Below are 22,053 nucleotides of genomic sequence, written 5' to 3'. Positions count from 1 at the left end.
AGAGAGTGGCTACCTGAAGACGTTTAGTGTCCCCAGGTGACACAGAACTTCCTGGAAGGGTTCCCAGCAAAGACACTTCTCTCCCCGGGTCTATCAACCCCCGCACACACTCTTTATCCAGCCAAAAAGGACACAGTTGTGACTCCTCACTGATTGCCGCCCCTTTTTGGCTCCGCCCCTTTTGGGCAAGTGCTCCGCTTTTTGACACCACCCCTGTTCGGGATACAGCCCCCTTTTGGGATTCCACCCCTTTTTGGGCTACTACCTCTGTTTGGGTTACCGCCCCTTTTTGGGACTCCGCCCCCTTTTGGGCAACCATCCCCGTTTGGGTCACTGCCCACTTTTATGGACACCACTCCTTTTAGGGACACCCCTCGTGGACTCCCCCACAGCACTCACAAGCCCCAACAGCTCGCAGCCCGCACCAGAATGTCTCTGGGCCTGCACTGGCCCTTTAAGAGTCTGCACAACCTGGAGCAGAAATAATGTTTTGGTTTTTTTTCAAAACTTCACCAGCTTCCAGCTGGCACCGCTACAGCTCCTGCTGCAGACACAAATCTCCGTCACCTCCGGGTGCCGATCACAAGCTGCTGCCACCGCCACTGCAGCTCCTGCTGCTGCGGAACCTCTCGCTGCAACTGCACTGCACGGCTCAACCCCAGACTTCGTGGACCCACCGATCCACAGCAAGCCGCTTGTCACCTTCGTGGACCTGCCGATCCACAGCAAACTTCGTAACCCCGCCGAGTTACCGCCAGACGCCTTCAGTCTTCGTGGCCCCGCCGAGCCACAGCAAGTTGATCAAAGACAAAAAAAAAAAGAAATACATGGACTCGCCGGTCCACAGCAAGCACCTGCACACGTTCTTTATAGAAAAACACAGTCTCTCACTGACCCCGGTCAGAACACCACAGACTCCGGTCTGTTACACACCCGGCTTTACAGCCCAAACACAATTTCTCACTGATCCCGACCAGCATAATACACGGTTTTCAGACCGTTACACACCCGGCTTTACAGGCCAAACACAATTTCTCACTGACCCCAGTCAGTATAATACATGGTTTTCAGACCATTACCTGTTGGCAACTTTTACGGGTTCCTGGACACCCCTCGGCCTCAGAGGTGCCCAGACGCAATGTCTCTCTCTCTCCAATCTGACCCCGGTCAGTACACCACGGATCTCCATCCGTTACCTGTCATTGCCACACAGGTTCCCGGATCCCTCTTCTCCTCAGAGGTATCCTTTTCCTTCCAATCTGACCCCGGTCAGTACACCATGGATCTCCATCCGTCACCTGTCATTGCCACACAGGTTCCCGGATCCCTCTTCTCCTCAGAGGTATCCCATAAACAGCAGTTCTCACTGACCCCGGTCAGTATTTACTCACGGTTGTCAAGACTGTCCACTCTTCTGGCTCAGACCAGCCAGCGCTGCAACCTGTGTTCCGTGGATCGTTGCCCGCATTCGAAACACCAATTGTAGCGTTTCACCCGCTACGGGTCTTGGGGACACTCGCTTAGGTGCGGCGGATGACACTCAGGAGACACGTTTCCTTAAAAGTTCACAGGTTAATTGCTCCATAAACCACATTGCAACAGGAACAACAGGTAAACAGTCTTACGTCATACAGGTGATTCCCCAATGTCCATAGTAGAGCTCTGCTCTCTCACATCTGTGGGCTCACAGACCGTGCTATGTCCAGCACGTAGGCTCTCCAGCCTAAAGATGGTCTCTGTGTGCTGTTCAGGACGTCTGTCCCCACGTGGAACCGTCCAACACACAGGCCACTCTGCAGTGTCCAGCCAGGACACCTGGAGGTGTGTCCACCCTGACACACACACATACACTCCCACCATGTGCTACACACACCTCTTTACATAGGTGTAACCACACCCAGGTACCTATCACATGACCAGTCACTATGCCACAATATATATATATACACCTCCAGTCCGTCACTGCCAGGATCCCCCAAAAACACCAGAATGGTATGCTGCCACCAGTTCCTCGTTAGATATAAGCCCGGTCTGTTAACAAGCTTATATCGAGTCAGAAACCAACCCCAGGTAGCATATAAGTACTAGCTGGACTCACGAGATAAAAGAGCAGCCCAAAATTAATTGATATTTTAATTGCCGAAAGGTGCACTAGATACTACAAATATATACAGAGTAATATACAGATGTTACAGCCAGAAGTACAGATAAAAGTAGAGTACAGGTTGGGGATAGCAGTTAGCTGTATGTGTCACGTAACCGTTTCTTATCACTTGTGGATGGAGGGAAGCTCTCGTATCCACAGGCACCTTCTTAGTTTCTGGTCTGTCTCCACATGTGACGTGACGTGGCTTCCATGGCAAAACAATGACAAAGGCTAAATGTGTTTAGCTAGCTTTTAATCCCTAGCTCGCCCCCTCCCATATTTGCCACCACCCCTTTGGGTTGGATTGAATTCTCCTCCCTTAACCTCCTAGCTGAAATAATTCCCAATATCTAGGATGGGTCATAACTTCCTAGCGGGAGGTCCAAACGGGACGACTGATGTCTCAATGGGTTCTTTGGGGTTGGACCGATACGGAGAGTCCAAACTTGGGTTGGCTAAGTGGTTCTGGAGAGCCAGTTTCAATAGCTCGGTATCCGGGACAGCTAGAGAATTATGAGACACTGGGGTGTGTGCAGAGGGCTCCCAGGGTTCTGGTGGTATATTAGACTTAACCCTGAGATGCAAAGTGCTCTCATAATTCATCTCTAGGTGTTGGTGCCTTAGTGTCTACACTTTCCCTTGATAGTTGATTAATGTAGGCCTCCTTGCACAAAAGGCAGCAAGGGTTCCCAGCTCTGCTCCTCCTTGCCATCATTAACATGTGACCTCTAATTCTCTGCCCATTTGGCAAAAGTTATGTTCTTTTGGGAATTTGTGTACTTAACCCAAGGGTGGGGGGCCACTACAGGAGTGGAGATAGATCTCTGGATAATCTATGGGGCCTGAATTAATAAATCCAAAATGGAGTCTTCCTCGTCCCTCACAGTCCTGAATGACAGAAATTAAAAATTCCTAGCCTTTGAAATACTGTCACTCCGGCTGATGGAGACAGTTTAATGAAACTGCTGGCAGTGGCTGGCCCACTGTACATTGTTCCCAGCCACCACTACTTTTGCAGGCATGTCATCCCTACACTTCTCACACATGGTGTGCACAAAATCAGATGTGCACTGCGCCTGCGCAACAACATCAATAGCAATATTAAAAAAAAACACCGATACGTGGACCAGTAAACACGGCCAGGGATGTTACATCATCTAACTGCCAACTGGGTAAATGTAGTGGTGGCTGGGCCTGAGGCGGAAGTGGTTCTGTTGCATGTCCTACCACCACTGAAGGTTGTTGTACATTTCTTTGTCCATGTCGCCTCCTCCTACTACTCTACTTCCTCCACCGCTCCCTCATCCGGTCAGTAGACAACCTGCACCACCAACTTCAGCACAGCAAGGGGTAATGACAACAGGTTATTCTGAAAATCATCAGTTTTGGGGAAAGATCCCATGCCATGCAAGAGCTATAGATGGGGATCAAACAACAGACAGAGCGGTTGGTGTCACTGAACTTCAGGCCCGCCTTGTGGTGTGCGATAATGGGTGAAATCTTGTAGCACCTCTGGGCTTAGCCGTTGATGCACATCCCTTGCCTGAAGCATATGCTGAATTTGATGGTGCAGAGCTTCCTTAAAAATTACCCCAATATATCAGTGCTGCTGCTAAAAGTGTGGGCCGTTCATGCAGCATGCATGGGTGAGTCGCTCTGCCGAAGAATGCCACTTCACCAGCAACGATTGAGCTTCCATGTGGGATGTGTGTGCCGTGTTGCGCTGCTTTGAGTTCTCCACCAACATGGCCAACGCTGATGTTGCGATCATCCACATTACTATCCCACTTCTATGCCTGCTTGAAAAATGATTCAGGAAAATTCCTTCAGGAGGAACAGGGACCATCCACGCCATCAACAGGCCAGTAGCCCACGCATGGCTATTAGGGTGAGTTCCTGTACCAACAGCGGCCAGGTAGACAACTGTCCAGCCAGGGAACAGTTTTGGAGGAGAAGGAAGATCTGTGTTCACCAAAGTGGCACTCAAACAAGCTTACTGGCATCACTGGAATGCTGGGGGGTTACAGAGGGCCCAGACAATACATCTCACCACCAAAGACAACTTAGTGTTGTGTCTGGGCAACCTGGCACACATGAGCCAATACATGGTACTGTGCCTGCCCAACAACCATCAAGTTGCCTGGATTGTTACCAGTGCTGATTAGTGGATGTCCACCCTGCTGGATCCCCGCTACAAGGACAACATACCATCCCTACTTCCGTCACTGAAGTGGGATCGGAAAATGCAGAAATAGAAGAGCACACTCATAGACGCACCATATGACAGAGGGGGCTCAGTGGGAGACCAAGGCAGAGGAGGAAGAGGAAGTCGCCATCGCAGCTGGGGCAGTGGTACCACCTCAGAAGAGAGGGTTAGCATGGCTGAGATGTGGAAAACCTTCCTCAGCACACAATAACATCCGGCACCACCATCTGATATGGTCCACATTAGCAGGAGACAGTGTTTCAATAACATGGTGGAAGAGAACGTGTCCATACGTCTCCATGTACTTATTAATGGGTCTGCCCAATTTAACTCCTGAGTCTCCAAATTGCACACATGGCCTGAGCTTGACCTTTACACCTTGAAGGCGCTGGCCTGCCCTGCGGTAAGTGTACTGTCGGAACATTTGTTTAGCACGACAGGTGGCCACAACATTGACAAGCTTGCATTCAATAAAAGTAACCAGGCGTGGATTCTACAGGACTTGTCCATACCTTTGGCTGAGTAAAGAAGTAGACCAGCTGCACCCAGCCATTGTTATACTTCACTGCAGGTTGCTCATTCTATTTGCCATTCCTAATGTTTTGGGGCCTCCCCAAATCTAAAAAATGTACCTCCTCTGTCTCTTCCACCTTCAACGCCACGTCCATCTCCACCTTCTCCTTAACCTCCTCTTCCACTTTGATCTCTGCATCCTGGTTCAAGATTGTTTTTTTTTTTTACTCCATGTTATTTTAAGTGATTTCCCTAAAAAGAAAAAAAAAGAAAACCAGTGTTGGCTACTTCAGTCTCTTCCACCTACACTGCCAAATCCACCTCCTCCTCCACTTGAACCTCCGCTTCCTTTTTCAAGATTGTTATTTTTTTTTTCTGTTATTTTAAGTCATTTCCCTTAACCCCTCCCCCCAAAAAGCAACAACACAAAAACAGTTTTGGCTACCTCCTGATCCGCCTCTTCTACCTAGAACGCCATGTCTATCTCCATTACCTCCTCCAATTGTACCACTGCATCCTGGTTCAAGATTGTTATTTTTTCTTATTCTGTTATTTTTAGGGATTTCTCTGAAAAAATACAAAAAATATCCCCCCCCCCCAAAAAAAAAACTCAGTGGGGGTTACCTCCTCCTCAGCCTATTCCACCTACACCATTTTAAGTCATTTCCCTAACAAAAAAACAGCGTTGGCTACCACCTCCTTCACCTCTTCCACCTACACTGCCACATCCACCTCCACCTCCTCCTCTGTTTGGACCTCAGTCTCCTGGTTCAAGATTATTATTTTAGTTGTAGTTATTCTATGTTATTTTAAGTCATTTACCTATCAACATTTGTTTGCAGGGCAATTGTCCTGCCCTTACACCCATTTTGCTCCCCCCCTTGCCCTTACTACCACCATTTTACATCACCGAAGGTTGAGTCTTCATTGATTTCTATTGGATTCCGGTTCGTGGTCAAGTTTGGGTCAGAACCAAACTTTGGCCGACAGTTCGTCTGAAACCGACAAATCCGAATATCCATGGGTCAGCTCATCCCTAATTTTGATCACACTGTATTAAGCCCTTTGACACAACACAGCAAACCTCTTTGTGGGTCCAAATCTTTAAAGGTGCGTCAACCAGCACCCATAGAGCCTTCAGGATTTGGAGAGTGTTCGTGTGAAAGAAAGGTCGAAAAATCACAACTGATTAATGCATGTGACTAGTTTCTCTATACAGGAGACATCTTTAAGTTGTCATCACCAACAAAGGCTTTTGTACGAAGTATTAAATAGATTAAAAAATTGGTAACATGTTTATGTCCCCGAAGACGGCATCTAGTTTTTATTTCTCCATTTTCATTTTTTCCTCTCCTTGTTCAAAAACTTTCTTCTTTACAATGTTTATCAATCATGTTAATTAATTTTTAATTTTGATAGACTGGCTTTTTTTTATGCAGTAATACCAAATTTTTTTTTATTATTCTTTTTACATCTGCCCTGTGTGGAGCGCACTCTACCTCTGTGCCTGCTCCAAAGTATCTGACACACTCCATGACGTACAGTATATATTCATCATAGGGCATGAAAGGGTTAATATTTGCCCATTTGAATATATATGATATTGGGTGAATCAAGGATGATAGCTGTGAATTGATTATAAAAATCTTAACATTTTCACATATCATCTTTAATGGTAGACTAGATGCTGGATAAACATTGTTTTTATGTGCCATGTTTGTTTTTTCTTTATCTCAAACTATGCCCCGTGTGGCTGAATGCTTGTCACAGGAAGTGAACAAATTGCAGCCCATTGCAAGAAGGGATAGGGATGACTGGCTGACGTTAAAATGGATCTGTACTTTCAAAAAACTTTGCATAAATCAATATAAGAAATTTTGCAATATATCATATCAGAGAAATCGGCTTCTTTCCCAGTTATCAGCAACATCTTCCTCCTAAACTTGTCATCCAGTCTTAAAAACCATCTCACATTGATCTTGAAAGATGGACTAACGGACTACAAGTGTCATGTCAAACACTATGGAGAGGGGAGGGGATAGGAGAAGTGAGGATCAGGGAGAGGAAAAAGGCAGATAGACAGAAACATTTTGCAAAGTTCTCTAACAAGTGTTTCTCCTCGCACCAGGACTTGATTCAGATCAAAACAGCTCAGCTCTGCTGTATAGTTTCCCCAATGTCCCTGCTGCTTGTCTCTGTGTGCTAAAAATGTAATTAAAAGAAGGGGTTGATCTCTGTGTGCTGTGCTGTGCATAACAGAAATCACAGCAGCTTGTTTCTTTCCCTCAGCTCCCAAATTAGAAGCAGAGCATGCAGTGTGGAAAATTGGTGAAAATTGACTATACAAATTATATATTGGCCAGAAATAGTTTAAATTCCAATGTACAGACACAAAACAGCCTAATCTGAAACGTTATTTGAAACTATGCTAACTTCTTAAGTCGTACTTATTTATAATACAATATTTCGTAATACCTTTTAAAATGTCTTTTAGTATTATACTAATGTGAAGTAAATATATTTTGACTCCTCAGGTATGGTCTGATGTTAGTGCTGATAACAAATCTCAGTATATGGATGGCTGCTGTGACTGATGAGTCTGTCCATGAGACGCGAAGCCTGGATATAGATTTGAAAGAGCAAACCAGTACAACTGGATACCATGATCATAGAGGTATAAAACAAGAATGTGGAGATAAAACAATCAGCACAAGTCTTTATCTTTGTATTAATATTTTCTGTACTTTTTTAGATGCAGGTGGAGCACATGGCCATACTTGCCGCTGCAGTAATCACTTGTGTCACATCTTCCAGACCGGATATTATTACCTCTACCCATTTAACATAGAATATAGCCTCTTCGCATCAGCTATGACATATGTTATGTGGAAAAACGTTGGCCGTGAGATGGATGACAACATGCCATGCCACCCTCGTATTAGCCCTTGTTTCTGCTTTAATAGTGTCTTTGTAGGACTCTTGCTTGGAGGAATAGTTTTTCTTGGTGGCATTGTGGCTCTTGTGACATACAAAGTACAAGTCAATATTCGAGATAAAAGCTACCAGGCCCATATTATGTTTTATTCATTCAATGTGGTTGTCCTCAGTATTATGTCTATGGGCTCACTCACAGGCTCTATTATTTACCGGTTTGATAAGAGGGACATGGATGGTCACAAGAATCCAACTCGCACTTTAGATGTGACTTTGCTTCTTGGAGCAGCACTTGGTCAATACTGTATTTCATATTACTCCATAGTAGCTATGGTGGCTACAACCCCTGGAGAGCTGCTAAATGCGTTGAATCTGATGTACTCATTGCTCATGATTGTGCAGCTTACATTGCAAAATACCTTTATAATTGAAGGACTGCATAGAGAACCTTTCAGAGATTCCCCTCTGGATCCACATAAAGAACTTGTTTACACCAACGAATCTGTTGCACCTAGCTTACCAGTGGAAACGTCTCCAGAGCCCCCAGTTCCGTTTGGAACAAATACCGAAAATAGTCAAATGCCAATGGAACATATACGCCCATGGAATTTAAAAAGAAGACTTGTCCAAGAAATTTCCCTTTTTCTGCTCCTATGTAACATTATAGTAAGTATTTATAACTTTTATACTGTATATAATACCTTTAAACTATTTTTCAGTACAATAGAAAAAAATGTACACCTCCATGCTTTTTGATGGCTGATGGGGCTCAAGTAGGTCAAAGGGCTTGTAATTATCATAATTTTATTGCTGCTCAAATTGAAAGTAAAGATGAGCAAATTAATTGAATGCATATCAAGTTTGTGTACAATTTTTGAGAATTCGCTGAATCTGGAAAATTGGAACAATTTGCGATTCGCTTTGCGCAAATAACCTAAAATATCCACCACCATTTTATACATTGCAGAATTTGGTATCACCCACAGAATGCTTACATGGCCTTGAATGCGCCTAGGGTTGTTTTTAGGCATGCAGTGTATCTAGCATTTTTTGTTAACTCCTGTTTTGGGTGTAGGGAATAATTGTGTTAAAAAACGCAAAAGAGAATTTTAAAAAATCCAAAACTTTAACTGTGCCACTCTCTATGCGGCCTATTTCCACTGCTGTTTTTTTAAGATGTACACAGCATTTTTGTGCAGTCATTTTTTGGAAGGAGGAACTGTGTTCTAAAGCAGTGACACTGACAACAGTTAATACTGGTATAGTAAAACATGTACTGTAAAAGAAAAAGTTTCAATTGCAATAGACCAGGTAACAAAAGAGGAAAAGAAAACATACTATAACATCTGGCAATAAGAGTGTGAGAACCACAAGCAGCTTCACTGATAGCGCCAATTGTCCTCCTTTGCTACCGGCAAATGTATTAGTGGGGAAGAAGCGAAGGACATCATGGCATATGTGGTCTGCCACAACATGGCACACAACTCATCTTAGTCACAGCAAGATAATGCTTCCTCTGACCGTGACACCATCAGATTAAATAACTCTTCTGCCTAGTTCTCTTCCACCATCATATAGGAGTTAAACTTTTAGATTGCAGGTTTTTAATTCCCGAACTACTAAGAAAAGAAAAAACATTCTCTCTCTCTGGACTTACCCTGAACACTGCACCAAACTTCAGCAGAAAGTGCTTCTGTTTGGGTTCGCCCATCTCTAGTTACCAGTTACCATTTCCCCATAGCCATAAATGTTGAGGTCACTTTGACATTGATAAGGTTGTGTTTGCTTTAGATAGTTTGACAAAGATTTGATTCAGTCCACAGATTATACACCTTTTTCAGGGCAAAACTTTGGTATAGATGGCAAATTTGAACTTCAAAAGCTTTGCTCATCTCTAATTAGAAGCTGGTAATAAGTTTATATCAGTATATATGTGTAAATATGTATTAATCATAATCTGTATCATTTATTTGGGTTTTACAGTTAGTCTTTAAAATGTTGTTGGCTGTCCATGATATGTGAACATATTATCCAAAAAAAAATTAAGTTTGTGTACAAGTTCTTGCCATCCGGTGGCAAAGGGAATGCCAATGAAAGAAGTGGGCAAGAGCCCTATACCAGCATGATCTGCCTTTTTATACACCAAAGTGCAATATGTTTATAGAGTATTTTCCCAGAATACGTCACTGAAAGGAAATTGAGCTAGATGAAAATGTCCACCATTTTGCTAAAAATCAAGAATTGATACCAATTTAAATACATTTACCTATGTAAAAACATTGTGCTCATACTGTTGTCTTATGTATCTCCGTTTTTTTTTCCCCTCAAAGCTCTGGTTACTGCCTGCGTTTGGTGCTCGACCACAGTTACGGAATGATTTAGAGTTGAAGTTCTATGGACCTACAGTATGGGCTATAATCACTAACATCAGCTTACCATTTGGCATTTTCTATCGTATGCATGGAGCTGCCAGCCTTTTGGAAGTGTTTCGAATGTCATAGAATATGCTGTATAAAGATCTGGAAATACAGAGGATAAAGCGGATTGAAGGACAGCACAATAGGAGGAAAAATGAAGAACTTGAGATGAGGAAAAACGGAATTCCCTCATTGTGTTCTAGCATCGAAAGACTTTTTTTATCTTTGTAATTATTTGTAGAAAATAATGAATGAAATACTATTGTGTAGTTTTTAATGAAGTGCGTGTGTCCTGATTTGTAATGCAAGGTTAGTCAGTAACAGACCATAATAATAATGGACTTGTATCCAATGTCCATAATAAGCAATAAATAAGTCTGTAACTTTTGGTAACCACTAACCACTTAAGCTCCTTGAAGGACACACCCGTCATGGAGTGTGTCAGGACCTTTGGAGCGGGCTCAGAAGGAGAGCCCGCTTCACATAGGTCAAATGTTGTCTATATTATAGAGCTGACATTTGCCTGTCTGCCTCACATCCGCTGATTGATGCTGTTAACCTCTGAAATGCTGCTGTCAATTGCTGACAGCGGCATTTAAGCACCATGACCCAATGTTAGTTCAGGTGGCAACCCACTTCCTTGAGACATGATCAAGGAGAGCAAATGGAATATTTGACAGGAGGGGCCGGCTGCACACCACAGTGTCTGTCATTTAATCTCCCCTGTGACGTGCATTCTATGTCTGGGCATCTTAGAAGACAGTGGTTTTTACTATATACAGCAATACTGCAGTAAATAGAAGAGACAATTAGACAATCGCAGGTTCAAGTCCCCTAAATGAACTGACAAATGAAGTAAAAAGTAAAGTAACAAAGTTTTTAAAAATGTTAAAAAATATAAAAATCACCACCCATTTCCACAATTAACAATAAAGAAATGTAAAAAAAAAATTAAACATACACATATTTGGTATCAACTTGTCCTGAAAAGTCAGATCTATCTCGATATAAAATTAATTAACCTGATCTTTAAAAACTATAAAGGGAAAAAAATTGGTTGATGCAAGTCCAGAGAAAATGCAAAAAGAAGCGATCAAAGCAGCGTATCTACCCAAAAATGGTATCAATAAAAGCATCAGGTCACCACACAAAAAATAGCTCCATCAACAAAAAAAAAATATGTTATGGGCTTTAGAAATGACAACTTAGGAAAATAAATTTTTTTTTACAAATTTCTGAAATTATTTTCTCTACTTAAATAAAAAAAAAAATGCCAGTTTGGTATCAATATAATCATACTGAGCTGGAGGATCATATTTCCAGGCCATTTTTACTGCAGCAGAAACGCTGAAAAAGTAAAATCCAAAAATCAATTGTGAAATTCCATTTGTATTTTTTTTCACGTTTTCCAGTACACTACAAGATAAAATCGATAGTGTTATACAAAAGTACAATTAGTCCCTCAAAAAACAATCCCTTATATGGCTTAGTCAGAATGGAAATAAAAAAAAATTACGGCTCATAGAAGAAGGAGAAGGAAAATAAAAAAGTTATGGCTCTTGAAAGAAGGAGATGGAAAAATGTAAGGGCAATAATGAAAATTAGCTCGGTCTTTAAAGTGTTAAAGAGTGACCATCATTTAAATTTTTAATTAATTAAGCAACATGTAATTATCGTATATACTCGAGTATAAGCCGACCCGAGTATAAGCCGACCTCCCCCTAATTTTGCCACAAAAAACTGGGAAAACTTATTGACTCGACTATAAGCCTAGGGTGTGAAATGCAGCAGCTACTGATAAATTTCAAAAATAAGAATAGATGCCAATAGAAGTAAAATTAATTGAGACATCGGTAGTTAAATGTTTTTGAATATCCATATTGAATCAGGAGCCCCATATAATGCTCCAAACAGTTCATGATGGGCCCCATAAGATGCTCCATAAAGTTAATGATGGGCCCCATAAGATGCTCCATACAAAAATATGCCCCATATAATGCTGCATAAAGTTTAATGAAGGCCCCATAATATGATCCATACAAAAATATGGATCACATATAGTTCTCCACAAAGGTTAATGATGGCCCCATAAGATGCTCCATATTAAAATATGCCCCTTATAAAACTGCACAAAGGTTAATGATGGTCGCATAAGATGCTCCACATTAATATATGCCCCATACAATGTTGCATAAAGGTTAATGATGGCCCCATAAGATGCTCCATATTAAAATATGCCCCATATAACTCTGCATAATGGTTAATGATGGCCCCACAAGATGCTCCATATTAAATTATGCCCCATATAATGCTGCACAAAGGATAATGATGGCCCTATAAGATGCTCCATATTAAAATATGCCCCATGTAAAGTTGCACAAAAGTTAATGATGGCCCCATAAGATGCTCCATATTAAAATATGTCCCATATAATGCTGCACAAAGGATAATGATAGCCCCATAAGATGCTCCATACAAAAATATGCCCCATATAATACTGCACAAAGGTTAATGATGGCCCCATAAGATGCTCCATATTAAAATATGCCCCATATAATGCTGCTGCTGCGATTAAAAAAGAAAAAAATAATAACATACTCACCTCTCGTCACTGCCCACTGCTCCTCAGCGTCGCTGGCTCTCTGCAGTGACTGTTCAGGCAGAGGACGTGCACTAACCACGTCATCGCTCCCTCTGACCTGAACATCACAGCCATAGGACCCAGAAGACACAACGCGGCGGTGCAACGGAACAGGTAAATATTGCCTGGCTCACCCTCCCCCAGTCCTACTCACCCTCCTGGCGCTGCATATCAGTCCCTGCATCTCGGGTTCCGGCATCTCGCTTCCTGTCTTCCTTTCTGTGCTGAGCAGTCAGTGATACCGCTCATTAAAGTAATGAATATGCGCTCCATGCCTATGGGAGTGGAGACGTGTGCATATTCATTACTTTAATGAGCGGTACCACGTGACCGCTCAGCACAGGAAGGAAGATAGGAAGAGAGATGCCGGCACCCGAGATGCAGGGACTGATATGCAGCGCCAGGAGGGTGAGTAGGACTGGGGAGGGTGAGCCATGCGATATTTACCTGTTCCGTTCCACCGCCGCGTTGTGTCTTCCGGGTCCTATGGCTGTGATGTTCAGGTCAGAGGGCGCGATGACGTGGTTAGTGCGCACCCTCTGCCTGAACAGTCATGGCAGAGAGCCAGCGACGCTGAAGAGCAGTGGGCAGTGAAGAGAGGTGAGTACGTTATTTTTTTTCTTTTTTAATGCAGGGACTGACATTCAGCGATGACACCAGGAGGGTGAGTATTAGTCTTCTGCTCCCCCCGCCGGCAATGACTCGTGCATAAGACGAGAGGGGCGTTTTCAGCACAAAAAATGTGCTGAAAATCTAGGCTTATACACGAGTACTTATGGTATATCTTTTCAGATAAATTGCCTTTGTTCTCCTCCTGGACTGATCTGTCACTCTCAGTTAATGGATAAAATCTGTATTCAGTGAAGACAGATATTCCCATTACTGAGGTAGGAGATGGCAGGTGATAGTTTTACAATTCTTTGGAGAGGAGGGAGTAGCTGGAGACAGACACAGACATGCTGCTGCAAGTTTCATAGAACATAAGGAGCACCAGCCACCATCTCCTATCTCAATAATGGCAAAATCTGTACCCACTGAAGACAGATTTTATGAGTGAATTGAGAATGAATAATTAGTTCAGGAAAATGAAGAAGTGGATTTCTCTGATAGCATACAGTATGTTACAAAAAATATTATTTTCATGTGTGTTATTGAATTATGAAATAGAAAAAACTGTTTTTTTAACAACATCTGGCAACAGAATTATAAATTATTAATTTCTATTTCTGAAATTTAAATAGAAAAGCAAACCCACAAATCAAACCTTGCACTCCTCATATTTTCTGAAACACATGCCTCTGATCATATAATCTTATACTAAGCGTAGCAACCCTTTTGCCAAATTTTCAATAATTTTTTGTCAAATACATTGTAGTGTCAGCAGATTATTATTATTATTATATTATTAATAATAATAATATTATTATTATTATTACTATTATTATTCTCGTTGAGGAAAAGGGTTCCAAGTAACTGTACAATTTATAAAAAAATTCTATAATTATTATTTAAAGCCTCTGCCACCATAGGACCTCAAGTAACAGTGAAAGCCACAGACCCAAATATAGTCACATACCAGTGACAGGCTAAGACCCCATTATACACCATAACAGTGACAGCCATATGTCTGCAAAGACAGTGACAACACTGTTGTATGACAGCCTTTTTGCTCACCTGAAGAGCGGCCTGTAAACGCCTCTGTCAAGACAATCTGTTAGTTACAGCTTCCAGCAATGGCAAGTTGCTTCATTACACCAAGAACATTCTCACATGTGCCACTTTAAGCTTCATGCTATGTACATTCATTTTATCCAGTGAGTAATGTGTGGTGCATTCTGTAATCTATGTCTTTTTCTAGCACTTGTCATATACTGTGAAGTTAACATGATGGAATCAAATATTGTTCATTGTAGTCTCTTGTTTGCCATCCACTGGTTGTGTGCTGGGAAACCCAGCACATGTGAGCATGATTGTGATTTTTAGATCTTTATGTGCCTATATGTAGCTACAGTATAATATAAAAATAATTTAATATTGTATATATTTTGGAATTTATGGGCACACAAATACATGTATAATTGATTTTGTGTGAACATAGTAAAATATTTTATATGACTTCCTCTTGACTGAGGCTGGTATTTTACAATAAAGCTTAAATAGCACTCATGCACTTTTTAATATTAAAAGTGAAGCTCTTTATTTATGTCTGCCAAATACATAAATAAGTCTGAACAACAATTTACCTTGTTAAGAACTGAAATCTCCAGCACATAAATACAATACCAGAACCACCATCATCAATCAGTACATGAATACAGCACCAAGACCACCATCAGCACATGAATATGTCATGAGAATAGTCATTAGTACATGAATACTCCACCAGAAACATCATCTGTACATGAATACTCCATCAGAACCATCATCAGTACAAGAACATAGCACCAGAACGGTCATCAGTACATGAATAAAGCACAAATTTGGTTACAGTAATTAATTGCGGTATCAGGTCTGTCTCCGCCCTATACAAATGTATAGCATTAATCTGTTTCCACATTATGTTTTTGAAAAGGTAAGGAAATGCTGTGATCTATTGTTACCAGCCGTCATTAGACTGCAGACCAGGGCCGGACTGGGACTAAAATTCAGCCCTGGCATTTGAAGGTACACAGGCCCACTTGTCGCATGGTGACTGTATAATATCTTTGTACACTTGTAGGATACAAGAAGTGAGGGGAGTGTAACACAACTATATAACAGAGCTGTGCCCAGTATTACAGCTCAGTCCTTTTTATTGCTCTTAGGTGCAGGATCGGGCAAAGCTGCTATTTTACACACAGAGCTGGGTCTCATAGATAATGAAGATGATGCTGCGCTCTACATAGTGCTGCTGCGGCATCTTCATATAGCTGATGGACAATGATGCTAAGAGTCATATACCCACTGAGCTAATATTTATATATTTATTTTACTCACTTATAAAGCACCATTAATTCCACAGCACTTTACAGATGTTATCTTTACTGCCCCCATTGGGGCTCATAATCTACATTCCCTATGAGTCATTGGAGTGTGGGAGAAAACCCACACAAACACGGGGAGAACATACAAACTCCTTGCAGATGTTGTCCTTGGTGGGATTTGAACTCAGGACCCCAAGTGCTGCAAAGCAACAGTGCTAACCACTAAGCCACCAAAAAATCTCTACAGAGGCCAAGATCGGTATTACCGCCATATCGTGACCATATACTGGTAGATATCAGCTCTGCAGAACATATAAGAGATCACAGTACAGTTATATACTCTGCTCAAAAAAAATAAAGGGAACACAAACAGAATATAACTCCAAGTAAATCAAACTTCTGTGAAATCAAACTGTCCACTTAGGAAGCAACACTGACAATCAATTTCACATGCTGTTGTGCAAATGGAATAGACAATAGATGGAAATTATTGGCAATTATCAAGACACACTCAATAAAGGAGTGGTTCTGCAGGTGTGGACCACAGACCACATCTCAGTACCAATGCTTTCTGGCTGATGTTTTCATCACTTTTGAATGTTGGTTTTGCTTTCACACTCGTGGTAGCATGAGACGGACTCTACAAACCACACAAGTGGCTCAGGTAGTGCAGCTCATCCAGGATGGCACATCAATGCAAGCTGTGGCAAGAAGGTTTGTTGTGTCTGTCAGCATAGTGTCCAGAGGCTGGAGACGCTGCCAGGAGACAGGCCAGTACACCAGGAGACATGGAGGAGGCCGTAGGAGGGCAACAACCCAGCAGCAGGACCGCTACCTCAGCTTTTGTGCAAGGAGGAACAGGAGGAGCACTGCCAGAGCCCTGCAAAATGACCTCCAGCAGGCCACAAATGTGCATGTGTCTGCAGAAACGGTTAGAAACTGACTCCATGAGGATGGTCTGAGTGCCCAACGTCCACAGATGGGGGTTGTGCTCACAGCCCCACACCGTGCAGGATGCTTGGCATTTGCCACATAACAACAGGATTGGCAAATTCACCACTGGCACCCTGTTCTCTTCACAGATGAAAGCAGGTTCACACTGAGCACATGTGACAGACATGACAGAGTCTGGAGATGCCGTGGAGAGCGATCTGCTACCTGCATCATCCTTTAGCATGACCGGTTTGACAGTGGGTCAGTAATGGTGCGGGGTGGCATTTCTTTGGAGGGCTGCACAGCCCTCCATGTGCTGGCCAGGGGTAGCCTGACTGCTATTAGGTACCGAGATGAGATCCTCAAACCTCTTGTGAGACCATATGCTGGTGCGGTTGGCCCTGGGTTCCTCCTAATGCAGGACAATGTCAGACCTCATGTGAATGGAGTGCGGGACAGTGGGTGGAGAGCGGGATGGCGAGTGCAGAGGGACGGCGAGTGGAGAGCGGGACGGCGAGTGGAGAGGGGCTGTGGATGGAGAGCGCCGGACGGCCATTGGAGAGCGGGGCTGCAGAGGGAGACAGTGGGAGGGCCAGTGGAGAGCGGGGCTGCTGAGGGGGAGAGCGGAGCTGTGGAGGGAGAATGTGGGACGGTTATTGTAGAGTGGGGCTGCAGAAGGAGAGAGCGTGACAGTGGATGGACAGCTGGCTGCGGAGGGAGACAGCGGGGCTGCGGAGCTGCTGCAGGAGAAAGCGGGATGGTGGGTGGAGAGCTGGGCTTTGGAGGGACAAAGCGTGACGGCGAGTGGAGCGCGGGGCTGCAGAGGGAGAGAGCGGGACGGCAGTTACTTGCTATGCCCGGGCAACGCCTGGCTCTTCAGCTAGTGTTATATATTAGACTATGTATATAGACATTAGGTCTTATATCATCACAGATTATCCTGTATATAAGATCAGATGTCTGTGCACACAGTATAGGATATGTCAGTAACATTCTCCTATACACTGTGTATACTAAGATATAGGCACTGACTGATCGCTCCTGGATCGGGCTGCAGGACATACGTGATATAATATGTGGTTGCTATATATATATATATATATATATATATATATATATATATATATTACACACACACACACACACACACACACACACAGTGTATGATGTCCTGCAGCCAGGCTCAGGAGTGATCAGCCTATGATCCTGTATACAGCTGTGAGTTATTGCTGCAGCTTGTTCTTACACACAGATCCGGCCACACTGGAGCTGATGACTCCACTGACAGTGCGACCAGATCTGTGTCAAGCTTCAAGCTGCGCAATAAATCTCACCTGCCTCAGCTGGACTGTAGATACCACAAGGCAAGATCCGACCTTGCCAGCGACCTCCAGCCCCGGCCCCCTGCTCTGCTGGCTGACCTCATCACAGAAGATCCTCTCATCCCGGCGGCTCGAGGGTGACGTCCAACCTTCCATCATGTGTGCCTGCAAACCTGGGATGGCCGACCGGCACTTGTACAACTCTATGGTACAGTACAGTGCCGGGAGGCCTAAAACTTCTGCACAGGGAACTGCACAGAGCCCCCTGCTTGTGTACATGATCACGCAGCAGAATTGAAATCAGCAGGGCCAAGTGGGGGCACAGAACAACAACCCCCCCCCCCCCGGTCCTGCAGGTTTCATCAGTGCAGCGTGATTCTGTGTGCACGGCAAGCTAATGCTGCCTGACGTGCACGCTGAAGAGAGAGGTGACTGAGCGGCCCATTAGAGGCACTGGCCCTTCTGGCATTTGCCAGAAGTGCCCAATGGCCAGTCCGGCCCTGCTGCAGACCATACATTAACCACAGTACTAATTAGATGAAATAGGTAACACAATATTTTATATGTTTTAGGCCCTGAAATTCTGAAATAGTCTGGGTCAAGAGAACCCCACCAATAACTCAAAAGGCTTGTTCAGGAGTGTAAAGAAAACCTATGACTTTCCATTGCATCTGTTCCCCACTGCGTATGTATTTAACTGTCTACTGGGCCTAAATCATATAAAATAAATCTCCAAAAAGTTTAGTTACTCTTGAAGGTGCATTTATAGCACAACCGATAATCTTGAACTAGTTATCTGCCTTTCCAAGCATATTGCCAATCACACAAAGTTTGCATAACTATTGTGATTTTTGGCAGTATATTGTCCTTTATCAGCATGACGTGCTACTGAGAGCAAAGGTATTCTATGCGCTCATACCTATCAAGATATCAATTCTTCTGTGCACATAAACATCCAGTGGGCCTGTCTACACAAGCAATTAAACTTCTGTTAATAGGCTTTGTATAGCCAATTGGCGGTTGTTTGGTATCCTCGACTGACCAGGGTAAATGCACTCTTAAGGCCCCGTCTCACATAGCGATTTACCAACGATCACGACCAGCGATACGACCTGGCCGTGATCGTTGGTAAGTCGCTGTGTGGTCGCTGGGGAGCTGTCACACAGACAGCTCTCTCCAGCGACCAACGATCAGGGGAACGACTTCGGCATCGTTGAAACTGTCTTCAACGATGCCGAAGTCCCCCTGCAGCACCCGGGTAACCAGGGTAAACATCGGGTTACTAAGCGCAGGGCCGCGCTTAGTAACCCGATGTTTACCCTGGTTACCAGCGTAAATGTAAAAAAAAAACAAACAGTACATACTCGCCTTTCGGTGTCCAGGTCCCTTGCCGTCTGCTTCCTGCTCTGACTGAGATCCGGCCGTACAGTGAGAAGTGAGAGCAGCGGTGACGTCACTGCTGTGCTCTCACTTCTCACTGTACGGCGGCTCAGTCAGAGCAGGAAGCAGACGGCAAGGGACCTGGACACCGAAAGGCGAGTATGTACTGTTTGTTTTTTTTGGTAACCAGGGTAAACATCGGGTTACTAAGCGCGGCCCTGCGCTTAGTAACCCGATGTTTACCCTGGTTACCAGTGAAGACATCGCTGGATCGGTGTCACACACACCGATTCAGCGATGTCAGCGGGGCCTCAACGACCAAAAAAAGGTCCAGGCCATTCTGACACGACCAGCGATCTCACAGCAGGGGCCTGATCGCTGGTACGTGTCACACATAGCGAGATCGCTATGGAGGTCGCTGTTGCGTCACAAAACTTGTGACTCAGCAGCGATCTCGCTAGCGATCTCGCTATGTGAGACGGGGCCTTTAGATCCAGGTATTTTATAGGTGACATATTCTCTGATTGGAAATCTTCTTGTCTGTTTCTTCTTCATCTGGTCCTGACGCCAGGGTAACTTTTCTTTGTACCAGCTCGTCTCTGCAGACTTGCCTCTTCTCTGTTTTTTTGCTGCACATCCCAACAGAGTGTACTTAAAAATAATAATGTGATTATTATTTCCCCTGAATAAAAAAAAAATAAAACTCGCAAAAGTTTAGTTGCTGTTTAAGATGTAACTAAAGCTGAAAGTTGTAAACTTAAAGGGAAGGTGCCACCAGTTTTCTTGTAGTTTGTTTTTTGTGGACTTAAGCTTAAAATAGTAATTAAATGTATTAATGCAATGTTTGCACTGTTTGCAAGCATTTCTATATGAAAAATATTATATATTTTCTTACAAATATATATTTACCACTAAGGGGAGCATTTTCCGTTTTAGATCTCAAGCAGCTATAGAAAGACTTACCAGTAGTGTTGAGCATTCCGATACCGCAAGTATCGGGTATCGGCCGATACTTGCGGTATCGGAATTCCGATACCGAGATCCGATACTTTTGTGGTATCGGGAATCGGAATCGGAAGTTCCCAGTGTATGGTTCCCAGGGTCTGAAGGAGAGGAAACTCTCCTTCAGGCCCTGGGATCCATATCCATGTAAAAAATAAAGAATTAAAATAAAAAATATTGATATACTCACCTCTCCGGAGGCCCCTGGACATCACCGCTGGTAACCGGCAGCCTGCTTTGCTTAAAATGAGCGCGTTCAGCACCTTCCATGACGTCACGGCTTCTGATTGGTCGTGTGCCGCTCATGTGACCGCCACGCAACCAATCAGAAGCCGTGACGTCATGGAAGGCCCTAAACGCGCTCATTTTAAGCAAAGAAGGCTGCCGGTTACCAGCGGTGATGTCCAGGGGCCTCCGGAGAGGTGAGTATATCAATATTTTTTATTTTAATTCTTTATTTTACACAGTAATATGGATCCCAGGGCCTGAAGGAGAGTTTTCTCTCCTTCAGACCCTGGGAACCATCAGGATACCTTCCGATACTTGGTGTCCCATTGACTTGTATTGATATCGGGTATCGGTATCGGCGATATCCGATACTTTTCTGGTATCGGCCGATACTATCCGATACCGATACTTTCAAGTATCGGACAGTATCGCTCAACACTACTTACCAGCTTTACTGATAGCAGCAAAATTGGGGCAGTAACTGCTGACATCACAATTTCCCTCCCCTTTTGAGTGGTCTTGCATCCCTGGGTCAGAATGAAGAGTAGCATCACAGGGCAGCGCCATTTTGTGTGTGACTGCCTTGTCATCTGCTATCACCATCAGTTACTGTCTCTCTCTCTCCCATCAGTGTCTCTCACCCAGATTACATGATTCTCTCACCCCCCCTCCACAATGTCTGGCCATTCACTGCAGACTTGCAGCTCCTTATCTTATCAAAATGAGGGATGAATCACAACTCCTGCTGAGCAGCTGACATCTCCTGTTCTGATAATGCTCATGGTACACTGTTCCTCCTTGATGTCTCTGCTATTCTGCCCATACTTTTCTCCTGCATTTTACTGTGTGATGCCCCAGGGTCCTGGTCATCACAGTGGCATTGCTTTCCTCATGGGGAAAGTGATGTCACACTTGGAAGCGATGAAAGATCTCTTTTATCAGGTAATCACATGCACATAACATATTCATACTCCATGCCAGAAGAGGGAGCTCTGAACCCGGCTTTAGGGGGAGCTGCTCTTGATATATATTCTGGCTGGAGGGAAAGGGAGTGAGCAGTCTGTCAGAGGACAGAGAAGAGAGCAGTCAGACCTTGAGTGTCAGAAAGACTGAAGGGGCCACATAGCCAGAGTTGCTGCAGCTCCTGGAGAAAGAGAACTGTTATGAACTGGTGGCCTAGGAGCAGCATGGACGAGCTCTGGAGTAGGTGGCCTCTATACTGACCGCAGACCCTGAACTTAACACATAAACTAGAAGTAGCCGTGGGATGTTCCTGTCACTCCCTAGACACCTCGTCACGACTGGAGGACTAATTACACCTAAAGAAAGAAACAGGAATACTATCCTACCTCAGAGAAAATTACCAAA

At 43.8% G+C, this 22,053-nt stretch overlaps 1 protein-coding gene and 1 long non-coding RNA gene across 3 annotated transcripts in view; one reads left to right on the top strand and one right to left on the bottom strand.

The window, feature by feature from the left end:
- OTOP2 (otopetrin 2) overlaps window positions 1-13,040 on the top strand; it is a 95,364-nt gene extending 82,324 nt beyond the window's left edge. For both annotated transcript variants that reach the window (XM_077251490.1, XM_077251491.1), the window contains exons 5-7: window positions 7,400-7,539; window positions 7,618-8,465; window positions 10,130-13,040. In XM_077251490.1, coding sequence (XP_077107605.1) covers window positions 7,400-7,539; window positions 7,618-8,465; window positions 10,130-10,300 — 1,159 coding nt within the window. In that variant the 3' untranslated portion in view covers window positions 10,301-13,040. The remainder of the gene's footprint in view (window positions 1-7,399; window positions 7,540-7,617; window positions 8,466-10,129) is intronic.
- LOC143765137 (uncharacterized) overlaps window positions 1-19,497 on the bottom strand; it is a 32,529-nt gene extending 13,032 nt beyond the window's left edge. Inside the window, exons 1-3 of the long non-coding RNA XR_013213326.1 lie at window positions 19,440-19,497; window positions 10,236-10,318; window positions 4,985-5,117 (exon numbers count right to left, since the gene is read on the bottom strand). This is a non-coding gene — a long non-coding RNA (uncharacterized LOC143765137). The remainder of the gene's footprint in view (window positions 1-4,984; window positions 5,118-10,235; window positions 10,319-19,439) is intronic.
- Window positions 19,498-22,053: the final 2,556 nt, after the last annotated feature.

Source organism: Ranitomeya variabilis, chromosome 4, assembly GCF_051348905.1.
Source record: "Ranitomeya variabilis isolate aRanVar5 chromosome 4, aRanVar5.hap1, whole genome shotgun sequence".
In the NCBI taxonomy this organism is placed as follows: Eukaryota; Metazoa; Chordata; class Amphibia; order Anura; family Dendrobatidae; genus Ranitomeya; species Ranitomeya variabilis.
The sequence above is the reverse complement of the archived record's forward strand: the minus strand, read 5'-3'. Positions and strand labels throughout refer to the sequence as shown.